Raw genomic sequence first — 15,656 nt, 5'->3', positions numbered from 1 at the left:
GAAACCCTTATTAATTAAAACACAAAATCTCTTCCCTGATAGCCAAAGGCCATGGAAATAGTTGGCTACATTCATTCCTTTTTTGCATGAAAGGTTTTCTCACAAGTTCTCTAAATAGTGTAAATTTTGTATTGCTTTTTAGTGCATTGAGTTATTTTCAACTATTACCATGTTGTGATTTTTAACCTGTAGTATGAATTCTCAAAATGAGAAACTGTAGAGTCAGATTATAGAGAAAAAGTAGTTGAATTGTTTCTATCTACGCAGATTTATTAATTAAAGAAAAAAAACCACCTTTTAGAGAACTTGTAGTTCTTTTTCATTGTCAGAAATGGCAGCGTGGGAGTTAACACCGGTATGGCCACAGTTAATGTTGCTGAAGGGCTGTTGAAAATGCTTTTGTGGCCAAATCTAGCTTTTTTTGTAGCCAAGATTTAATTTTTATCTTCTCATTACATATAGCTTCTTGTCTTCCTTAATGTGTTCTCTTCATGCCTGGGTTTAAGAAATCTGCCTTTTCTGGCACTGCACACTGTTAACTCTTGGGGGAAGCTCTGACTTTCCCCTCCAGACATGCTCTCCTCTCCTCTGTGGTAGGTTTTTGTCGACCATGAAGCAGAATGCCCTGCAAGGGGTGGTGCCTGCTGAGACGGAAGATTTGAACGTGGAACACTTGCAGCTGCTGCTCCTCATCTTCCACAACTTCTCTGAGAAAGGCCGGCGGGACATCCTGACGCTGTTTGTGCAGATCATCCAGGAGCTGAGTGCCAGCATGGATGCCCAGATGCGCTCTGTGCCTCTCATCCTGGCTCGCCTGCTTTTGATCTTTGATTATCTGCTTCATCAGTACTCCAAAGCCCCCGTGTATCTGTTTGAGCAGGTACAGAGGAACACGTTCTTTTTTTACTTTACAGCTATTCCTGAGAACATTGTTATTCTCAAATTACCATGTCCCAAACCAAAGTGACCTGTTCACTTGAGGTTTTAGGTGTCCGTTGTGTGTTTAAGTGCCCTTAGGAAGACCCCGGGACTTTGTCTGTGTGCCCACACTTTATGTTTAGCCAGAAGCAATCAGTTTGAATTTACTTCATTCGATGTGTTTGCTGAAATCGGATCATAGGTTCTGTTCACAGGTGTCCTTTGAACTGCCCTGCTTAACGAGTGTTGCGCGCAGTGCTGTGAGTGTCAGGCCTCAGTTAGTTTACTAGCAGTTGAACGACGGTTGAGCAGTGCGTTTTATGGATTGGTAAATTGCTCTGTCCCAGGGAACCAGAATGAGAATGGGAGGGCCGTTTAAGGATTGTTGCAGTCAGAGTTTCTGATGGTGCTTTATTACATGCTGTTCCCTCTATACTCGGGCAAAAAGACACTTCCTAAAAGAAGTCACAGAAAAGTCTAAAATTTTATTTTGGTTAAGTTTCCCAGACTTTGCTGTATCAATCTGATATCATGCCTGGAGTGAGAAGCAGAATGTTGACTGTGTCTCTTTCTTAATTTGAATCTTTGTGTTTTAAAAGGTGCAGCATAACCTGCTTAGTCCTCCTTTTGGGTGGGCAAGTGGATCCCAGGACAGCAGCAGCCGCCGGACGACCACCCCTCTCTATCATGGGTTCAAAGAAGTAGAAGAAAACTGGTCTAAGCATTTTTCATCAGGTCAGAAAGAAGACTGTCGATAAGAAACTTCCTCATTCTCACGGGAGGGGCGGAATTTGGAGCTTGGGGCATCCTTGAGAACCTTCGATCATTGGTGTAGTCTCAGATACCTATGGATTCAAAACTCTTGGCGGAAACAGACCCTCACATATCCCATGTTTATTTAAAAGGAAAAAAATCTGAAATGTGCGGAGTTGGAATCCTCTGGCCCTAGGGTGCAGTATATACAATCTTACCACTCGGTGATTGAATTTAAATTTCTCTTAGGGACGTGGTTCTCACCGAGGGGCTGATTTCTTGGGTCATGGTCTTCAGACAGTGGGAGCAGTGGTATTCTCCCCAGTGTTTCTCATATGGCAGTGGTCCATACTCTTGATAAGGTGCCTCCTCCTGTGTGCATTGCGTGTATTTGCTTTCATCTGAGGATTGTTTAATATAAAGTGTATTTGGTGGACATGTTCATCAAGCCCTCATGTGAGTTTATTATCATTGGCATCTCTTAGTAGTTGGTCCCTTTGATGTGGGGGAGACAGCATTTAAGACTGCCAGAATCGTGATACAGTTTTGTTGATTCACGTGATGATCATAGAATAGAAGTTAACTCCTGGAACAGAAGTTGTCAACTGGGGGTGATTGTGCTCCGCACCCCGACAGGGACCCCGGGGCTGTGTCCGGAGACATATGTGGTTGTCACAGCTGGGAGGCCGCTGCTGGCCATCGGGGGACGGGAGCCGGGATGGTGCTCAGCATTGTGTCGTGCAGAGGGCAGTTCCCTCAGCAGAGAGTCACCTGGCCCAGAGTGTCAGTGGGTCGTGCCGAGCTTGGGAAACCGTGGTCCAAAGTGTCTTCTTACGTTTCACACTTGTTCGACTTGAGAGTGGACCCGTTCTTTCAGTAAGCACATTGCTTTTCAGATGCCGTCCCGCAACCCAGATTCTACTGTGTCCTGTCCCCAGAAGCCTCAGAGGATGATTTGAACCGACTTGATTCTGTGGTACCTGGAATTTAAAAATCCCATTTTGCATGTGGGTTAGGTGGTCTCCACCAAAATCAGGCTATCAAGAGGAAAAGGAATGATGTAACTTTCTAAGGAGTGAATTTAGTCTGTGTTGGGATTTGAGTTTATTCTAAGAGGAAAATGTTATTTTGAGATTTATTTTCTGGGCTGCAATTTGCTGGTAGGGGATGTCCTTCCCAGCAATTGACACCTCTGACAGATTCTTTCTAAAAACTGTCTGTGTTAGTGTTTTCACAGGCGGCTAGTTTAATGTACAAAATAGTTGTTTCACTCTAATGCCTGCACTTGTGTGCTCAGAATATAATCCATAAGCTGAGTTGGTCTGTGAGGGGGATCTTGCTGCAATGAGACATTAGTAACTATTTGGAATGAGCTGTTTTGTCAATCCTGAGGTTAAGTGGTAGTATATGGGTAGTAGGAGAAAATATTTCACAAAATAAGAGAAAACGATTGTCTGTTTTTCTTGCTGTTAGGCCTGCGATGTCCTCTTCTCCAAGCTCGTCAAGTATGATGAGTTGTACGCTGCACTGACGTCCCTGCTGGCAGCTGGGTCCCAGCTCGACACAGTCAGGAGGAAGGAGAACAAGGATGTAACAGCCCTGGTACGACCCCGGCAACCTGGGCTAATTATGAAGAGTTGGGCATGTGTCTGGTTATTGGGGAGCAGTCTACCGGGAATTTCCTTCTGGGATCTAGTCAGCTTTTTTGACTTTTCCTTTTGGTTAACATTGAGAGGAATGTGACTTTGAGAGGAAGGGTCACCTCAGTTCTTATCTCCTGAGTGCTGGTTGATGTATGATACTGGAAGCCACACACTTGAGCTGTTTCTGTGGCCCCGTGAATGTGTCTCGTACCTGTAGAATTCGTAACAGCAGTTAAGGCCACAGAAAGGGCCTGCTGATTGCAGGCCTGCTGAAGGCAGTGTCTTGCTCTCTTTCAGTCACTTGGTAAATTACTGGGGAGCCAGGGACTCAGAATTGCTTTCTTGGCCTGTGAAATGTACAGAATGTGGGACAGATTTTATATGTATATAAAAGGTGTGTTCTTACCATTTTCTGCTTTGGGTGTGTATTCTCTGGGAAGACCCAGTGAGCTGACTTTAAGAGCCAAATCTCAGTTGAAAATTGGGACTGCACCCTGTTCTGCTTTAAAAATTGTATTGATATTTGGATCAGTTTTTATTGTTAGGAAGATCTTGAAAGTGAAAGAAAGTAAAGTTGTTTATCGTGTCCACATCTTTGCAACCCCATGGACTGTAGCCTACCAGGCTCCTCCGTCCATGGGATCTCCATGGGAGATTTTGAGGCAGTACCAAAAGCTCCTACCTCTGAGACTGCTGTTTTTGCTTCTTGTAGGAAGCCTGTGCCCTTCAGTATTACTTCTTGATACTGTGGAGGATCCTGGGCATTTTGCCACCATCGAAAACTTACATGAACCAGTTGGCCATGAACTCGCCAGAGATGAGTGAGTGTGACATCCTACACACTCTGAGATGGTCATCCCGCCTCCGGATCAGCTCCTATGTCAACTGGATAAAGGTACTGCTGAGCCTGCTGCGGTGGGGTCGTCAGCCTGCGGGCTCCAATGCGGGGAACTTTAAATTTAAGGCTGAGGGAAGCCTTAGACCCTGCCTATTTTGCTCTCCTGAACACTTTTCTCTTGCTGTAAATAGGACCACCTTATCAAACAGGGAATGAAGGCTGAACATGCTGGTTCTCTCCTAGAACTGGCATCCAGCAAGTGCAGCTCTGTGAAATATGACGTTGACATTGTAGAGGAGTACTTTGCCCGACAGGTATGTGAGTTTGGGGTCCACAGTGACAGAACTTGGCTTATGCTGCAGGGTTTTTTTGCCACAACTAACTAAGATCTTGGGTATCTTTTAAAGATCTCGTCCTTCTGTAGCATCGACTGTACCACCATCTTGCAGCTGCATGAAATTCCCAGCCTGCAGTCCATCTACACCCTGGACGCTGCTGTCTCCAAGGTCCAGGTCTCCCTGGACGAGCACTTCTCCAAGATGGCCGCTGAGACCGACCCGCAGAAGTCCGCTGAGGTCACCAAGAACCTGCTCCCCGCCACGCTGCAGCTCATTGACACCTACGCCTCCTTCACCAGGTGGGGCGGGCCGCCTGCCCAGAGACGTTGGAGATGGGGACTGTAAATGCTTGGGTGGTTTACTTTCCTGTTTAAATATTTTCTAGCGTTTTTCTTGTAGGGTGCAAAGAGAGGTAATGCAGATTTTCCAGACACTATCTTTTCTCTTATTCACTGAGGTGAAGCTGTTTAAACTTCACGGTACATAGGTAGAGAAGACATTTTCTTACTTGCTCATCTGTTTGGCTGGGTCGGGTCTTATTGCAGCCCTTGGGGTCATCCTTGTGTCACGGGGGTCTTCTCTTGCACCATGCGGGCTCCGGAGCCCACGGGCTCGTTACTGGCAGCGTGCGGGCTCTCTGGTTGTGGTACGGAGCTTAGTTGCCCTTTGCCACGTGGGGTCTCAGTTCCCCGACTGGGAAGCAAACCCTCCTCTCTTGCGTTGCAGGGCAGATTCTTAACCACTAGACCACCAGGGACTTTGAAATCCTGAGAAAAACCTTTTTTTAATGAGTTAGTATTTTGAAACCCAGTCCTTTTTATAATAAACATTGCAAATTGCACACCCTGTAGACTTCCTTTATTTTGCATAGTGTTAAAATATTTTAGAATTCATTTTCAGTGTATAAAAAGTGGGAGTTTATTCACCATTCACAAGATGTCTGGCTTTTCTTCCATCGGAAGAACTGGCAAAACTGCGCCTGTCTTCCCGTGCGACAGCAAATCGCTGCTAAGGACTGGCTGCTTCTCCTTGGCCGTTCTCACATGGCCCCTTTACGCTCACTTACTTTTTCCAGTCCCTGTAGCATTTCACTCTTCACTTCCTATTTTATGGGACGTTGTTGCTGAAAGGGACTTGGATCATTGTAAAACTTAGCATGTCTTTTAGTGTGAATGCCTTGCAGTAGACAGAGGACTGTTGCTTGAGGCAAAATTTTTGGATGGATATGAGCAATAGACTTGAGTAACAACGATGAATGCTTGCTATGTGCTACTTACTTTTTTAGGTGCTGGGGGTACAGCAGTTAGCAAAGCTGATGAGTCACTGCCCTTTGAGAGTGTCTAGGTTCTAATCTGGCCCATCGCTGATAATGCACGTTCCTGGGCAGATAAGTTTGGGAAGTGTTTTTTTTTTTTTTTTTTTTTAAAGAAAAAATAATACTTCTCAGAGCCTGTGATACATACAATGCCAGTCTTCTAAGGCCAGGACAAGTAGGGTAGATAATGTCCTGGAATTGAGTTTTGTGAGCATTTCCAAGGATGGCATGTTCTTTGGGAAATAATTACCCATTGGCATTCTTAGGAGACCCAAAGGGGCAGGCACTTTCAGCCACATTTACAGGCTTAGGAAACTGAGCTACAGGTTTTTCCATTTGTCTAGGGTTTTTTTTTTTTCCTGACCAGAATGTCACTAGGTTCCTTCAGCTTTGACATAGCTCCCTCTTTTTTCCTCCAGAGCCTATTTGCTACAGAACTTTAATGAGGAGGGATCCGCTGAGAAGCCTTCCCAGGAGAAATTGCACGGCTTTGCTGCCGTGTTGGCCATTGGCTCCAGTAGGTGCAAGGCGAACACTCTGGGTAAGTGAGTGTGCTTTTGAATAAGACTGCTAACACTGGTATGACTGGTAGCACCGTTTCTCTCCTTCTCTACCTGTTGACACATTTACCATTTACTGGGACCTTCCTGTGTGTCAGGCATTGACATAGGTTTATCTGTTTTGATCTTTGCAATAATCCTCTGAGGTAAGTTTTATTATCATCCCCCATTACTCATTAGGAAACTGAGACTTAGGTTATTTCCCCATGTCCTACATTCTGCAAGTGGCAGAGCTGGAATCCAAGCTAAGATCAGTTGGTTCCAAGGCGTTAAGCTCTTTGGCTGTTGGCAAAGATCTTTGTTCTCCTTTCCATTTATAGAGGTTAGGAAGACTATCGAGCTACTGCTTCGTACGTGGGAAAACTTCTTCCTTGTGTTAGGAATGGTCTGGTAGAAATTTGGGATGGGAAATCAGAAGGACTTGAGCAGGATTGGAGTTAAGTGCAATAGCTACCCTTTAAAGTGTACAGGTATTGGTATATTCCTGCATTTCAAGGTTTAAGTACCCTTTTGATGTTCAGATAGTTTCACTTTTAGAAATTTAATTTCATTACTTTATTGACTATTGTTCTTAATGTGCATTAATGTTCCCTGCCCTCAAGATCCGTGTTAAGGAGAAGAGATCGAAATGCTACCTGTTCGTAGAGGGCCTAGACCTTGAATAGTGACTTGTAGTGACTTGCTATCACTTTGCATCTTGTATTCAGTTGTCTTCTTTACTCACAAGGTTAGAAAGTGAATATGATGGGGAGTGAAAATCTTATAATTGAGATTGTTAGTTGTTAAGCAGTTAGCAATTTCTTGGACAGAGTGCTGCTATTTAAATATGCTTCTAAGCTACCTTAGTAATTATTTTGACAGCCTGGGCTCTGGTGTGTCTCTCTGCATTTGGGGTTGGCTTTTAAAATGCTGTGTGTCGTCCTCTCTCTCTCTTTCTTGTGATGATTCCTCGTCCTTTCTGTTGCCTCCAGGTCCGGCGCTGGTGCAGAGTCTGCCGTCATCGGTTCAGACTGTGTGTGAGTCCTGGAACAACATCAGCACCAACGAGTTCCCCAACATCGGGTCCTGGGTGAGCGTCCGTCTGTCCGCGGTATTTGGTTTCCGTGTTCTGGTCTTACTCTTCAGGCTTAAGCTGGCTCCAAAGAGATCTTAACACGCTGCAGTAGTATTTGCTGTGGCTGGACCTGTAGTCAAGTCCTTGAATCGCCCAAATGGTGCTCATGATCATTTTGCTAAGAATAAGAAGTATGTTACTGTGTTATATACAGTGGACTCTTGAGCAATACAGGGTTGTAAACGGTGTACGTCCATTTATACACTGTTGTTTTCACTAAGTCTGGGCTGCAGTACTAAATGATCTGTGGTTGGTTGAATCCACAGATGTGGAACTGCATGTATGGAGGGCTGACTGTAATGTTATACGTGGATTTTCGACTGCACGGATGGTTAGCACCCCAACCCCTGTGGTATTCGAGGGTCAACTGCTAGGACCCTAAGGTTCTTTATCTGTTAAATACTAGGAGGTGAAGATCAAGGATATTAAATGTAAAGTGCCTAGCACAGTTTCTGGCACATGAATTGTCAGTAAGTGTTAACTGTTTCCTTTCCCTTCTAGGTTATATGTCAAGAACATGCTCCTTCTGTCATAATTTTATGGGGTAGCATTTATTCTCTAGGCTTTCAGAAGACTGTTGCATCTTCTGTCAGTTCCCTTGATCTTCCTGTGTGCTGTCCTCAGATTAACCTCTGTTAACAGATTATTGTGTTATTACAGTTCTTTGGAAAAGTCAAGTGTTATAATCTTATTATCCTTGCTTTGTAATCGTGACCTCTGTTTACATCACCCAGAGCTGTAGTGCAAGGATAATTAAGATATTTGTAATGGGGACCCAGATGCATTGTAAAATCCTGATCTTTCCCAGTTATTAGAGGCAAACAAGCATAGTTTTAATATTTAATATATTCTAATTATTTGAAAAGTGGTTTGGGTGTCTTAACTTTTTAGTAACTAAATTTTAGCTCAGCTTTAACTTTTCTGTTTAAAAGACCTTATTTACTTGTGGCCGTGCCGGCTCTTCCTTGCTGTGTGGGCTTTTCTAGCTGCAGCGAGTGGGGACGGCCCTTTGTTATGGAGCGCGTCTTCTCTTACGGAGCTCGGGCTCTCGGGCACACGGGCGTCAGTAACTGGGGCTCAGTAGCTGTGGCACACGGGCTGAGTTGCTCTGGGGCGTGTGGGGTCTTTTCTGGACTCGGGGTGGAACCAGTGTACGCTCCACTGCGAGGTGGATACTAAACCGCTAGCCACCAGGGTCGCCCTTTAAAAATTTTAACTCAACTCATACTAACTGAAATTTGTTAAGTGCTTCCTTCACTCCACTCCACTTTCCTTCCCAGATGGCTAAGAGTGTATACTGAATAGAGTCCTTGCGTGTGAACCCCAGTGGGGTCTTCGATTTTCTTTTTGCGCGTGTAAGCATCTGGAGATGGATGGTCTCTCCATTGATGTCTGCTTCGCCTCCTTTCAGCGCAACGCCTTCGCCAATGACACTGTCCCCTCCGAGAGCTACATCAGCGCTGTGCAGGCTGCCCACCTGGGGACGCTCTGTGGCCAGAGCCTGCCCCTGGCCGCGTCCCTGAAGCACGCCCTCCTCTCCCTGGTCAGGCTGACCGGGGACCTCATCGTGTGAGTACCGGCAGCGCAGCCCCGAGCGCCCTCCACGCCTGTGCTCCGCCACGGCTGCAGGAGGGCAGGGTTCTGCTGGCTGCGCGTAGTGCTTGTTTGCCTGCCTCTGTGGCAGACAGAGCCTCTTGCCTCAAGAGTGTGAGCGTCTCCCTAGAAGGATTTTGAACTTAGATGTGAAGGGCACCAGAATACCTCCCTCTCTTTATGTGTAGTATGTTTCAGAAAAAGCATGCTGGCTTTAAATCATACCATGACTTGGAGGTGCTCTGGGTTTAAGTTTCAAGGTGACGATGATGTGTTTGAAGTCATGCTTCTCCAAGTTCATTGTGGAGCTTTGATACTGCTGGCGTGGGGACTAGGGCAGGCTTCCGGTACATAGGTCACGAGTAAATTCCTTTATCTCATCACCTTAAAAGTGATCCAGATTCCTGCTAGTTCTTCTAGAAAGATTGTCTGGGAGGGTTACTAGCTTAGGTTGCAGTTAATTTTCTTTTCTGAATATTACAGAATACATCTTATGTTATTAATTTAACATTTTAATGAACAGAATTTTCAAATGGAAATGATTCTAACTTCTGATACAGTGATGAGAAAGGAGACCGTGGAGTTGCATGACTGTGCCCGTGTAAAAAACAACTGTCCAAGGAAAAAAGCCCTTCTCAGTAAATGACTGGATTGCCCTCTCCTCCCCTTGCAGCTGTTCAGAGGCGTATATTCACTGATTTGATTCTGTTTTCTTTGTTGAAGTTGGTCCGATGAGATGAACCCGCCGCAGGTAATCCGGACGCTGCTCCCCCTTCTTCTGGAGTCGAGCACTGAGAGTGTGGCTGAGATCAGTAGCAACTCCCTGGAGCGAGTCCTGGGCCCCGCAGAGTCAGATGAGTTCTTGGCTCGTGTGTATGAGAAGCTCATCACTGGCTGTTACAACATTCTGGCCAACCACGCAGATCCCAATAGGTGAGCCTGACTAGGGAGAAGCATCCGGTTCCTGTGACCTCCTGCTACCCTCAGTGAAATATACCAGCACTTGCTTCTCTCTGTCATTCGTTAACAGCTTATGATTGTGCCTTTTTAAAAAATTTAATTTTGGTTATGCTGGTTATACTGTGTCTTGGCTGCTGCGCATGGGCTTTCTCTAGTTGCTGGGGAGCTGGGAGGCGGCTCCTCTTCCGCTGCGGTGCGAGGACTTCCTGCTGCAGTGACTTCTCGTGGAGCACAGGCTCTAGGGCGTGCGGATGTCAGTAGTTGCGTCTGTCAGGCTTAGTTGACCCAAGGGATGTGGGATCTTAGTTCCCAGACCAGGGATTGAACCCGTGTCCCCTGCATTGGCAGGTGCATCCTTAATCCCTGGGCCACCAGGGAAGTCCCTGGTTGTGCTTTTTAACAGAAAGTTTTGTATTTGCGTGCATTTTGCATTCTTGAGGACACATACGAAAACTTACTTGGAATCGTCTTTTGTGATTCATTCTTAGGAATGAGCATGCTGTCCTAGATGTGGTAAGGTGTGCAAAGGAGCTTGATACAGTTTCTAACGTTTTTGTGACTATGCTTCTGAGATAGATGTTCTGTGGCATGAAGGTGATCTCATTGCATTGTTTGACCATGATGGTGTAGGCCATACTGATGTAGGCGAGTCTTAAAAGAGCAGTTGAGTAAGTTACAGTTTTATCCCACTGAGAACTACACAGATAAAGGGTTCCAGGTGTTGGGATTTCCTGCCTTCTTCTTGTCAAGCAGTCCAGGTTTTCATAAGGGGCTGCCTTTTTTTTTTCTCTCTCTCCACTTCTCTTTTGTCACCCCTACCCCTCTCCGCCTGTCAATGCAGGAGACGTAGGTTCAGTCCCTGGGTTGGGAAGATCCCTTGGAGGAGGGCATGGCAAGCCACTCCAGTATTCTTGCCTGGAGAATCCTGCGGACAGAGGAGCCTGGTGGGCTGCAGTCCATGGGGTCGCAAAGAAAAGTGACATAGCATGCCTGTGTGCCCCACTTCCTTTATGTCCTCTCTACCCATCCAGTCCTTCACTCCCTTCCCTCCTCTTTCTAATAGTTTGAGGTAACAGCTCTGATTCTTTGAACTCTTAGCTACTGACTGCATTACTTATCTCAGATTTTAGGGATTTTTTCTTTTATTATAGTTTTAATTCCTCATTTATTTAGCACCCGCTCTATGCCAGGGTTTATGCCAAGCTTTGACAAAACAAAACTAAATATTGCCCTCAGGGTGTAGCCATAAGTAGACTTAGGATTTTTTTTTAATAGTTTATAATTGGGTTTTTAAAAATATATTTAAAAACTTCATTTTCGGCTGTCTGGGTCTTCATTGCTGCGTGGACTTTCTGGCTGCAGGGAGTGGGGGCTGCTGTCTGCTTGTGGTGCGTGGGCTTCTCCTTGTGGTGGCTTCTCCTGTCGCGGCACAGGATCCAGGGCCCTCCAGCTTCGGTGCTTGTGGCTTGCGGGCTGAGGAGTCGCCCTCCCGGCTCCAGAGCACGAACTCAGTGGTTGTGACGCGTGGGCTTGTCCCATGGTGTGTGGGGTCTTCCCGGACCAGGGATTGAACCCATGTCCCCTGCGTCGGCAGGTGGGTTCTTTATCGCTGAGCCACCAGGGAAAGCCATAGACTTCTGAGTTTTTAAAGGTGAGTATTAGAACATCGAAACAGCCCTTGTTTCTATAATTTTTCTTTCGGATTTTCAGTGGACTTGATGAATCCATCTTAGAAGAATGTCTCCAGTATTTGGAAAAGCAACTGGAAAGCAGCCAGGCTCGTAAAGCTATGGAGGAATTTTTCTCTGACAGGTGAGCTATGTTGTGTTCTCCTCAGTGAGGGTTTCGAATGCCTTCCAGAAGCAAGGACTGTGTTGACCTGGCTGTTCTCTCAGGAAATACAAAAGCCTGCTTAGATGTTTGTACTTCCTGGAGGACTGGTTAACTGCTGGCGCCTTGAGGTTGTTGGTGAAGGGGGTTGTTTTTGACTCACCAGTATTGTTGACTCACAGGTGACCAGTTCTCCTAGAGGGGATGAGACTGTGAAGAAATAGGAAAGGATGCTGTTTGTTTGACAGCTTAACATGATTCTTCCATTTTTTTCCTCTCCTGCCTTTCAGTGGAGAACTCGTGCAGATCATGATGGCAACCGCCAATGAGAACCTTTCTGCTAAATTCTGTAACCGAGTTTTGAAATTCTTCACCAAACTCTTCCAGCTGAGTGAGTGACAGCTTTTAATAATCTTCTTAGGGGAACTTTGATGTCCAGCTAATGGCTGTGCCTATCTTCTCCCCGAGTGTAACTACAGCAGGAAAATGCTAACAAGTGGAGAGAATTCCTCAGAGAAAGTTTGGAAGGAAGTGGAGCCTTTCCCCTTTCCCTGGCTCGCGGTCTGGGCCTCTTCCCTCCCCCTGCCCTCCTTCACTGACCGTCGCCTCTCGGTCTGTCCCCAGCTGAGAAGAGCCCTAACCCTAGCCTCCTGCACCTCTGCGGCTCCCTGGCCCAGCTGGCTTGCGTGGAGCCTGCGCGTCTCCAGGCCTGGCTCACCCGCATGACTGCATCGCCCCCCAAAGATTCCGATCAGCTGGATGTGATCCAGGAGAACAGGCAGCTGCTGCAGTTGCTGACCACCTACATTGTTCGGGAAAACAGGTAGCGCGCCTGTGTTTGTATCACGTGTTCTGACAGCCCCGGCAACAGGGTGAGAGCGTTTGCAGCTGTGTTTCCTTCAGCCTCAGTCCTGAAGCATTTTCAGTGATCCCACAGCTCCCTCTCAATAGACTCAAGCAATCTAGCATATATCCTTGATTTTTCTCCTGGAAGAACTTTTGCAGTGGCTTCGCCTGTCAGTAGTAACTCATGTGAATGTTTTATGGTCTCGTAGCCCAAGTGCACAACTTGGCTTAGTGTGTATGATCATGCATTTAATGTTTAATTTTAAACACCTCTTAGAAGTTCTAAATTCTTAAAAATTTAATACTTCTGATTCCTACTGAATACTTACCAGTGTGATGTTTCTTCTCTACCAGTCAAGTTGGGGAAGGTGTGTGTGCTGTGCTTTTGGGCACCTTGATCCCCATGGCAACAGAGATGCTGGCCAACGGTGATGGGACCGGTTTCCCTGAACTCATGGTTGTCATGGCTACCCTGGCCGGCGCAGGTCAAGGTGCTGGCCATCTTCAGCTTCATAATGCTGCTGTGGACTGGCTGAGTAGATGGTAAGGGGATGAAGTGGAGGATCGCATCTGTACGTTACACCATTGCTCTTAAGGGGGACAATTAATTGCAGGCCATTTTTTTATAGCTCAGAGTGAGTATAAAAGAAACTTGAAGGAAGCTCTGTCTTTTTATTGGGGATTATTCGCTGTAGATTTAATCTGTTCACTTAATCTCTACTCTTTTATTAGTAGGGTTTCTTGTTCATTATTCCTAGGAGAAGTCTTGGGAAGGTGTACCAACTATCCCTGATAGGAACAGAACCCCCAGTCACTGATGACCCACATAATTTCCAAAGAATGCCTTTAGTTCACATTGTCTACAAATCGATGCAGGATACACGGAAAAGCTTCCTTTCTTTGGTTCCGTGGGTGATTTTGTGTCCCCCACCCCCTTTTTTGTTTGGCAGCAAGAAGTACCTGTCACAGAAGAACGTGGTTGAGAAAATGAACGCCAGCGTGATGCACGGGAAGGTAGGGCGCTTGAGGCGTGCGGGCTGCCGGGCTGTGGGTCCTGCCTGTGGCCGTGGGGTGGGCGCCGCTGCCCAGGGTTTCGGCCCTGGCTCCCCTGCACAGCGGAGGCCTGGAACCTCGGTGTCATCGCCAAGTGCTTGCCTTTAGGCCTCTTCTCGGGGGTAAACAGTGATCCGAAGGAAGTGTTCTGCTAAACAAACATACAGCAGAATCCTTCTTAAAACAGTGAGTTCCTGCTTTTTTTAGATAGTGGTGTTCTCTGGAAAATTGTCCACTGCTCCTGCATTGGAACTGTGTGCTCTGAGTGTTAAACACGGGTTACAGTTTACCTCCTCAGCTCCGTCCAGATGCTAGAATTATTTACATTATCTGAAGGTTCAGGCCACTGTGCCAAGAGAAAGGGTGGCAACTGGCAGAAATGTTGCATTCAAGCATTTTCTCCCTCCACCCAACCTGTCAGCCTGTCATTGTGGCTGATTTAAATATTTTTCACTAATGGTTAAAAAAAAAAGTATTATGACAGAAAAAAGCCAGTGAGAGCTTACTCACACTTTAATATAATCTTTTTATTTTTTTCTTGAGGTGTAGTTGACATAGAATATTAGTTTCAGGCTTACAACATAGTGATTTGATATTTGTATATATGGCAAAATGGTCACAGTAAGTCTAATTAACATCCATCACCATACATAGTTAAGTTTTTTTTCTTGTAATGAGGACTTTTAAGACCTACTCTCTTGGCAACTTTCAGATGGGCATACATTAGCATTAACTCTAGTCACCGTGCTTGACATTTCATCTCCATGACTTCCTTATTTTACTGATGGAAGGTTGTGTCTTTTGAGGCACATCAGCCACTTCACTGAACCAGCCTCCTTCCCCCGCCTCTGCGCCACCTCACTGTTCTCTGTACCAGGCTGGTTTTCTCTGGAGTGACTTTTGTGTCTGTTTCAGCTTTGTTTTCCTGGTTTACGTTGTGCTTCATTTTATGAGATTTTTATATATGTATAAAATATAAATAAAATATATACTGTGGTGGGCCCTTGTTGCTGCCTGGGCTTTCTCGAGTTAAAGCAAGCAGGGACTGCTCTCTAGTACTGGTGGCCTCTCTTGTTGTGGAACCTGTGCTCCAGGGCGCGAGGGCTTCAGGAACTGCAGCTCCCCGGCTCTAGAGCACAGGCTCAGTAGTTGTGGCCCACAGGCTTAACTGCTCCATAGCATGTGGGATCTTCCAGGATCAGGGATCAAACCCATGTCTGCTGCATTGGCAGGTGGATTCTTTACCACTGAGCCACCAGGGAAGCCCTATTTTATGATTTTTAAAGAGTGGTCTTTGTGCTTAAGAAGGGATGAATCGTACTGATTCAGTGCAGTTTCTTTAATTTTTAAAGTTTTTAAGTTTTTTGGTCACGCCATGCACCATATGGGCTCTTCGTTCCCTGACCAGAGGTCACACCTGCATCCCTTGTCTTGAAAGTGCTGGATCCTAACCACTGGCCCCCCAGGGAAGTCCCAGTGCAGTTTATTGACCAGCTACTTGCTGTTGTAGTGCAGAGAGCTAAGGAAATAGAGAATTAAAACGTGCTATTTTTCTTCTTTGCATTTTGTGCTGTTGCTTTGATCTTGAGCTTTATTGGAAAAGTATGAGAAAAGGTGTGGTGGTCTTCTTTTACAGCATGTGACAGTCCTAGAGTGCACCTGCCACGTCATGTCTTACTTGGCTGACGTCACCAACGCCCTGAGCCAGAGTAACGGTCAGGGCCCGAGTCACCTCTCCGTGGACGGGGAAGAGCGGGCGATCGAGGTGGACTCTGACTGGGTGGAGGAGCTGGCAGTGGAGGAGGAAGACTCCCAGGCCGAGGATTCAGTAAGTGAAGTGACCACCACGGTCACAGCTGACCGGCACTTGGAGAGCTCACGTTAACAAGCCTTTG

The 15,656-nt window shown here is 46.1% G+C and overlaps 1 protein-coding gene across 2 annotated transcripts in view; it reads left to right on the top strand.

The window, feature by feature from the left end:
* UBR4 (ubiquitin protein ligase E3 component n-recognin 4) overlaps positions 1-15,656 on the top strand; it is a 132,156-nt gene that overhangs the window by 30,063 nt on the left and 86,437 nt on the right. For both annotated transcript variants that reach the window (XM_061148034.1, XM_061148033.1), the window contains exons 19-35: positions 598-880; positions 1,518-1,653; positions 2,568-2,647; positions 3,145-3,273; positions 4,027-4,209; positions 4,344-4,466; positions 4,560-4,789; positions 6,225-6,346; positions 7,337-7,434; positions 8,891-9,048; positions 9,796-10,005; positions 11,743-11,844; positions 12,153-12,253; positions 12,487-12,685; positions 13,063-13,251; positions 13,659-13,722; positions 15,398-15,589. In XM_061148034.1, the coding sequence (XP_061004017.1) occupies positions 598-880; positions 1,518-1,653; positions 2,568-2,647; positions 3,145-3,273; positions 4,027-4,209; positions 4,344-4,466; positions 4,560-4,789; positions 6,225-6,346; positions 7,337-7,434; positions 8,891-9,048; positions 9,796-10,005; positions 11,743-11,844; positions 12,153-12,253; positions 12,487-12,685; positions 13,063-13,251; positions 13,659-13,722; positions 15,398-15,589 (2,599 nt within the window). The remainder of the gene's footprint in view (positions 1-597; positions 881-1,517; positions 1,654-2,567; positions 2,648-3,144; positions 3,274-4,026; positions 4,210-4,343; positions 4,467-4,559; positions 4,790-6,224; positions 6,347-7,336; positions 7,435-8,890; positions 9,049-9,795; positions 10,006-11,742; positions 11,845-12,152; positions 12,254-12,486; positions 12,686-13,062; positions 13,252-13,658; positions 13,723-15,397; positions 15,590-15,656) is intronic.

Source organism: Dama dama, chromosome 8 (assembly GCF_033118175.1).
Source record: "Dama dama isolate Ldn47 chromosome 8, ASM3311817v1, whole genome shotgun sequence".
Classification (NCBI taxonomy): domain Eukaryota; kingdom Metazoa; phylum Chordata; class Mammalia; order Artiodactyla; family Cervidae; genus Dama; species Dama dama.
The sequence above is the reverse complement of the archived record's forward strand: the minus strand, read 5'-3'. Positions and strand labels throughout refer to the sequence as shown.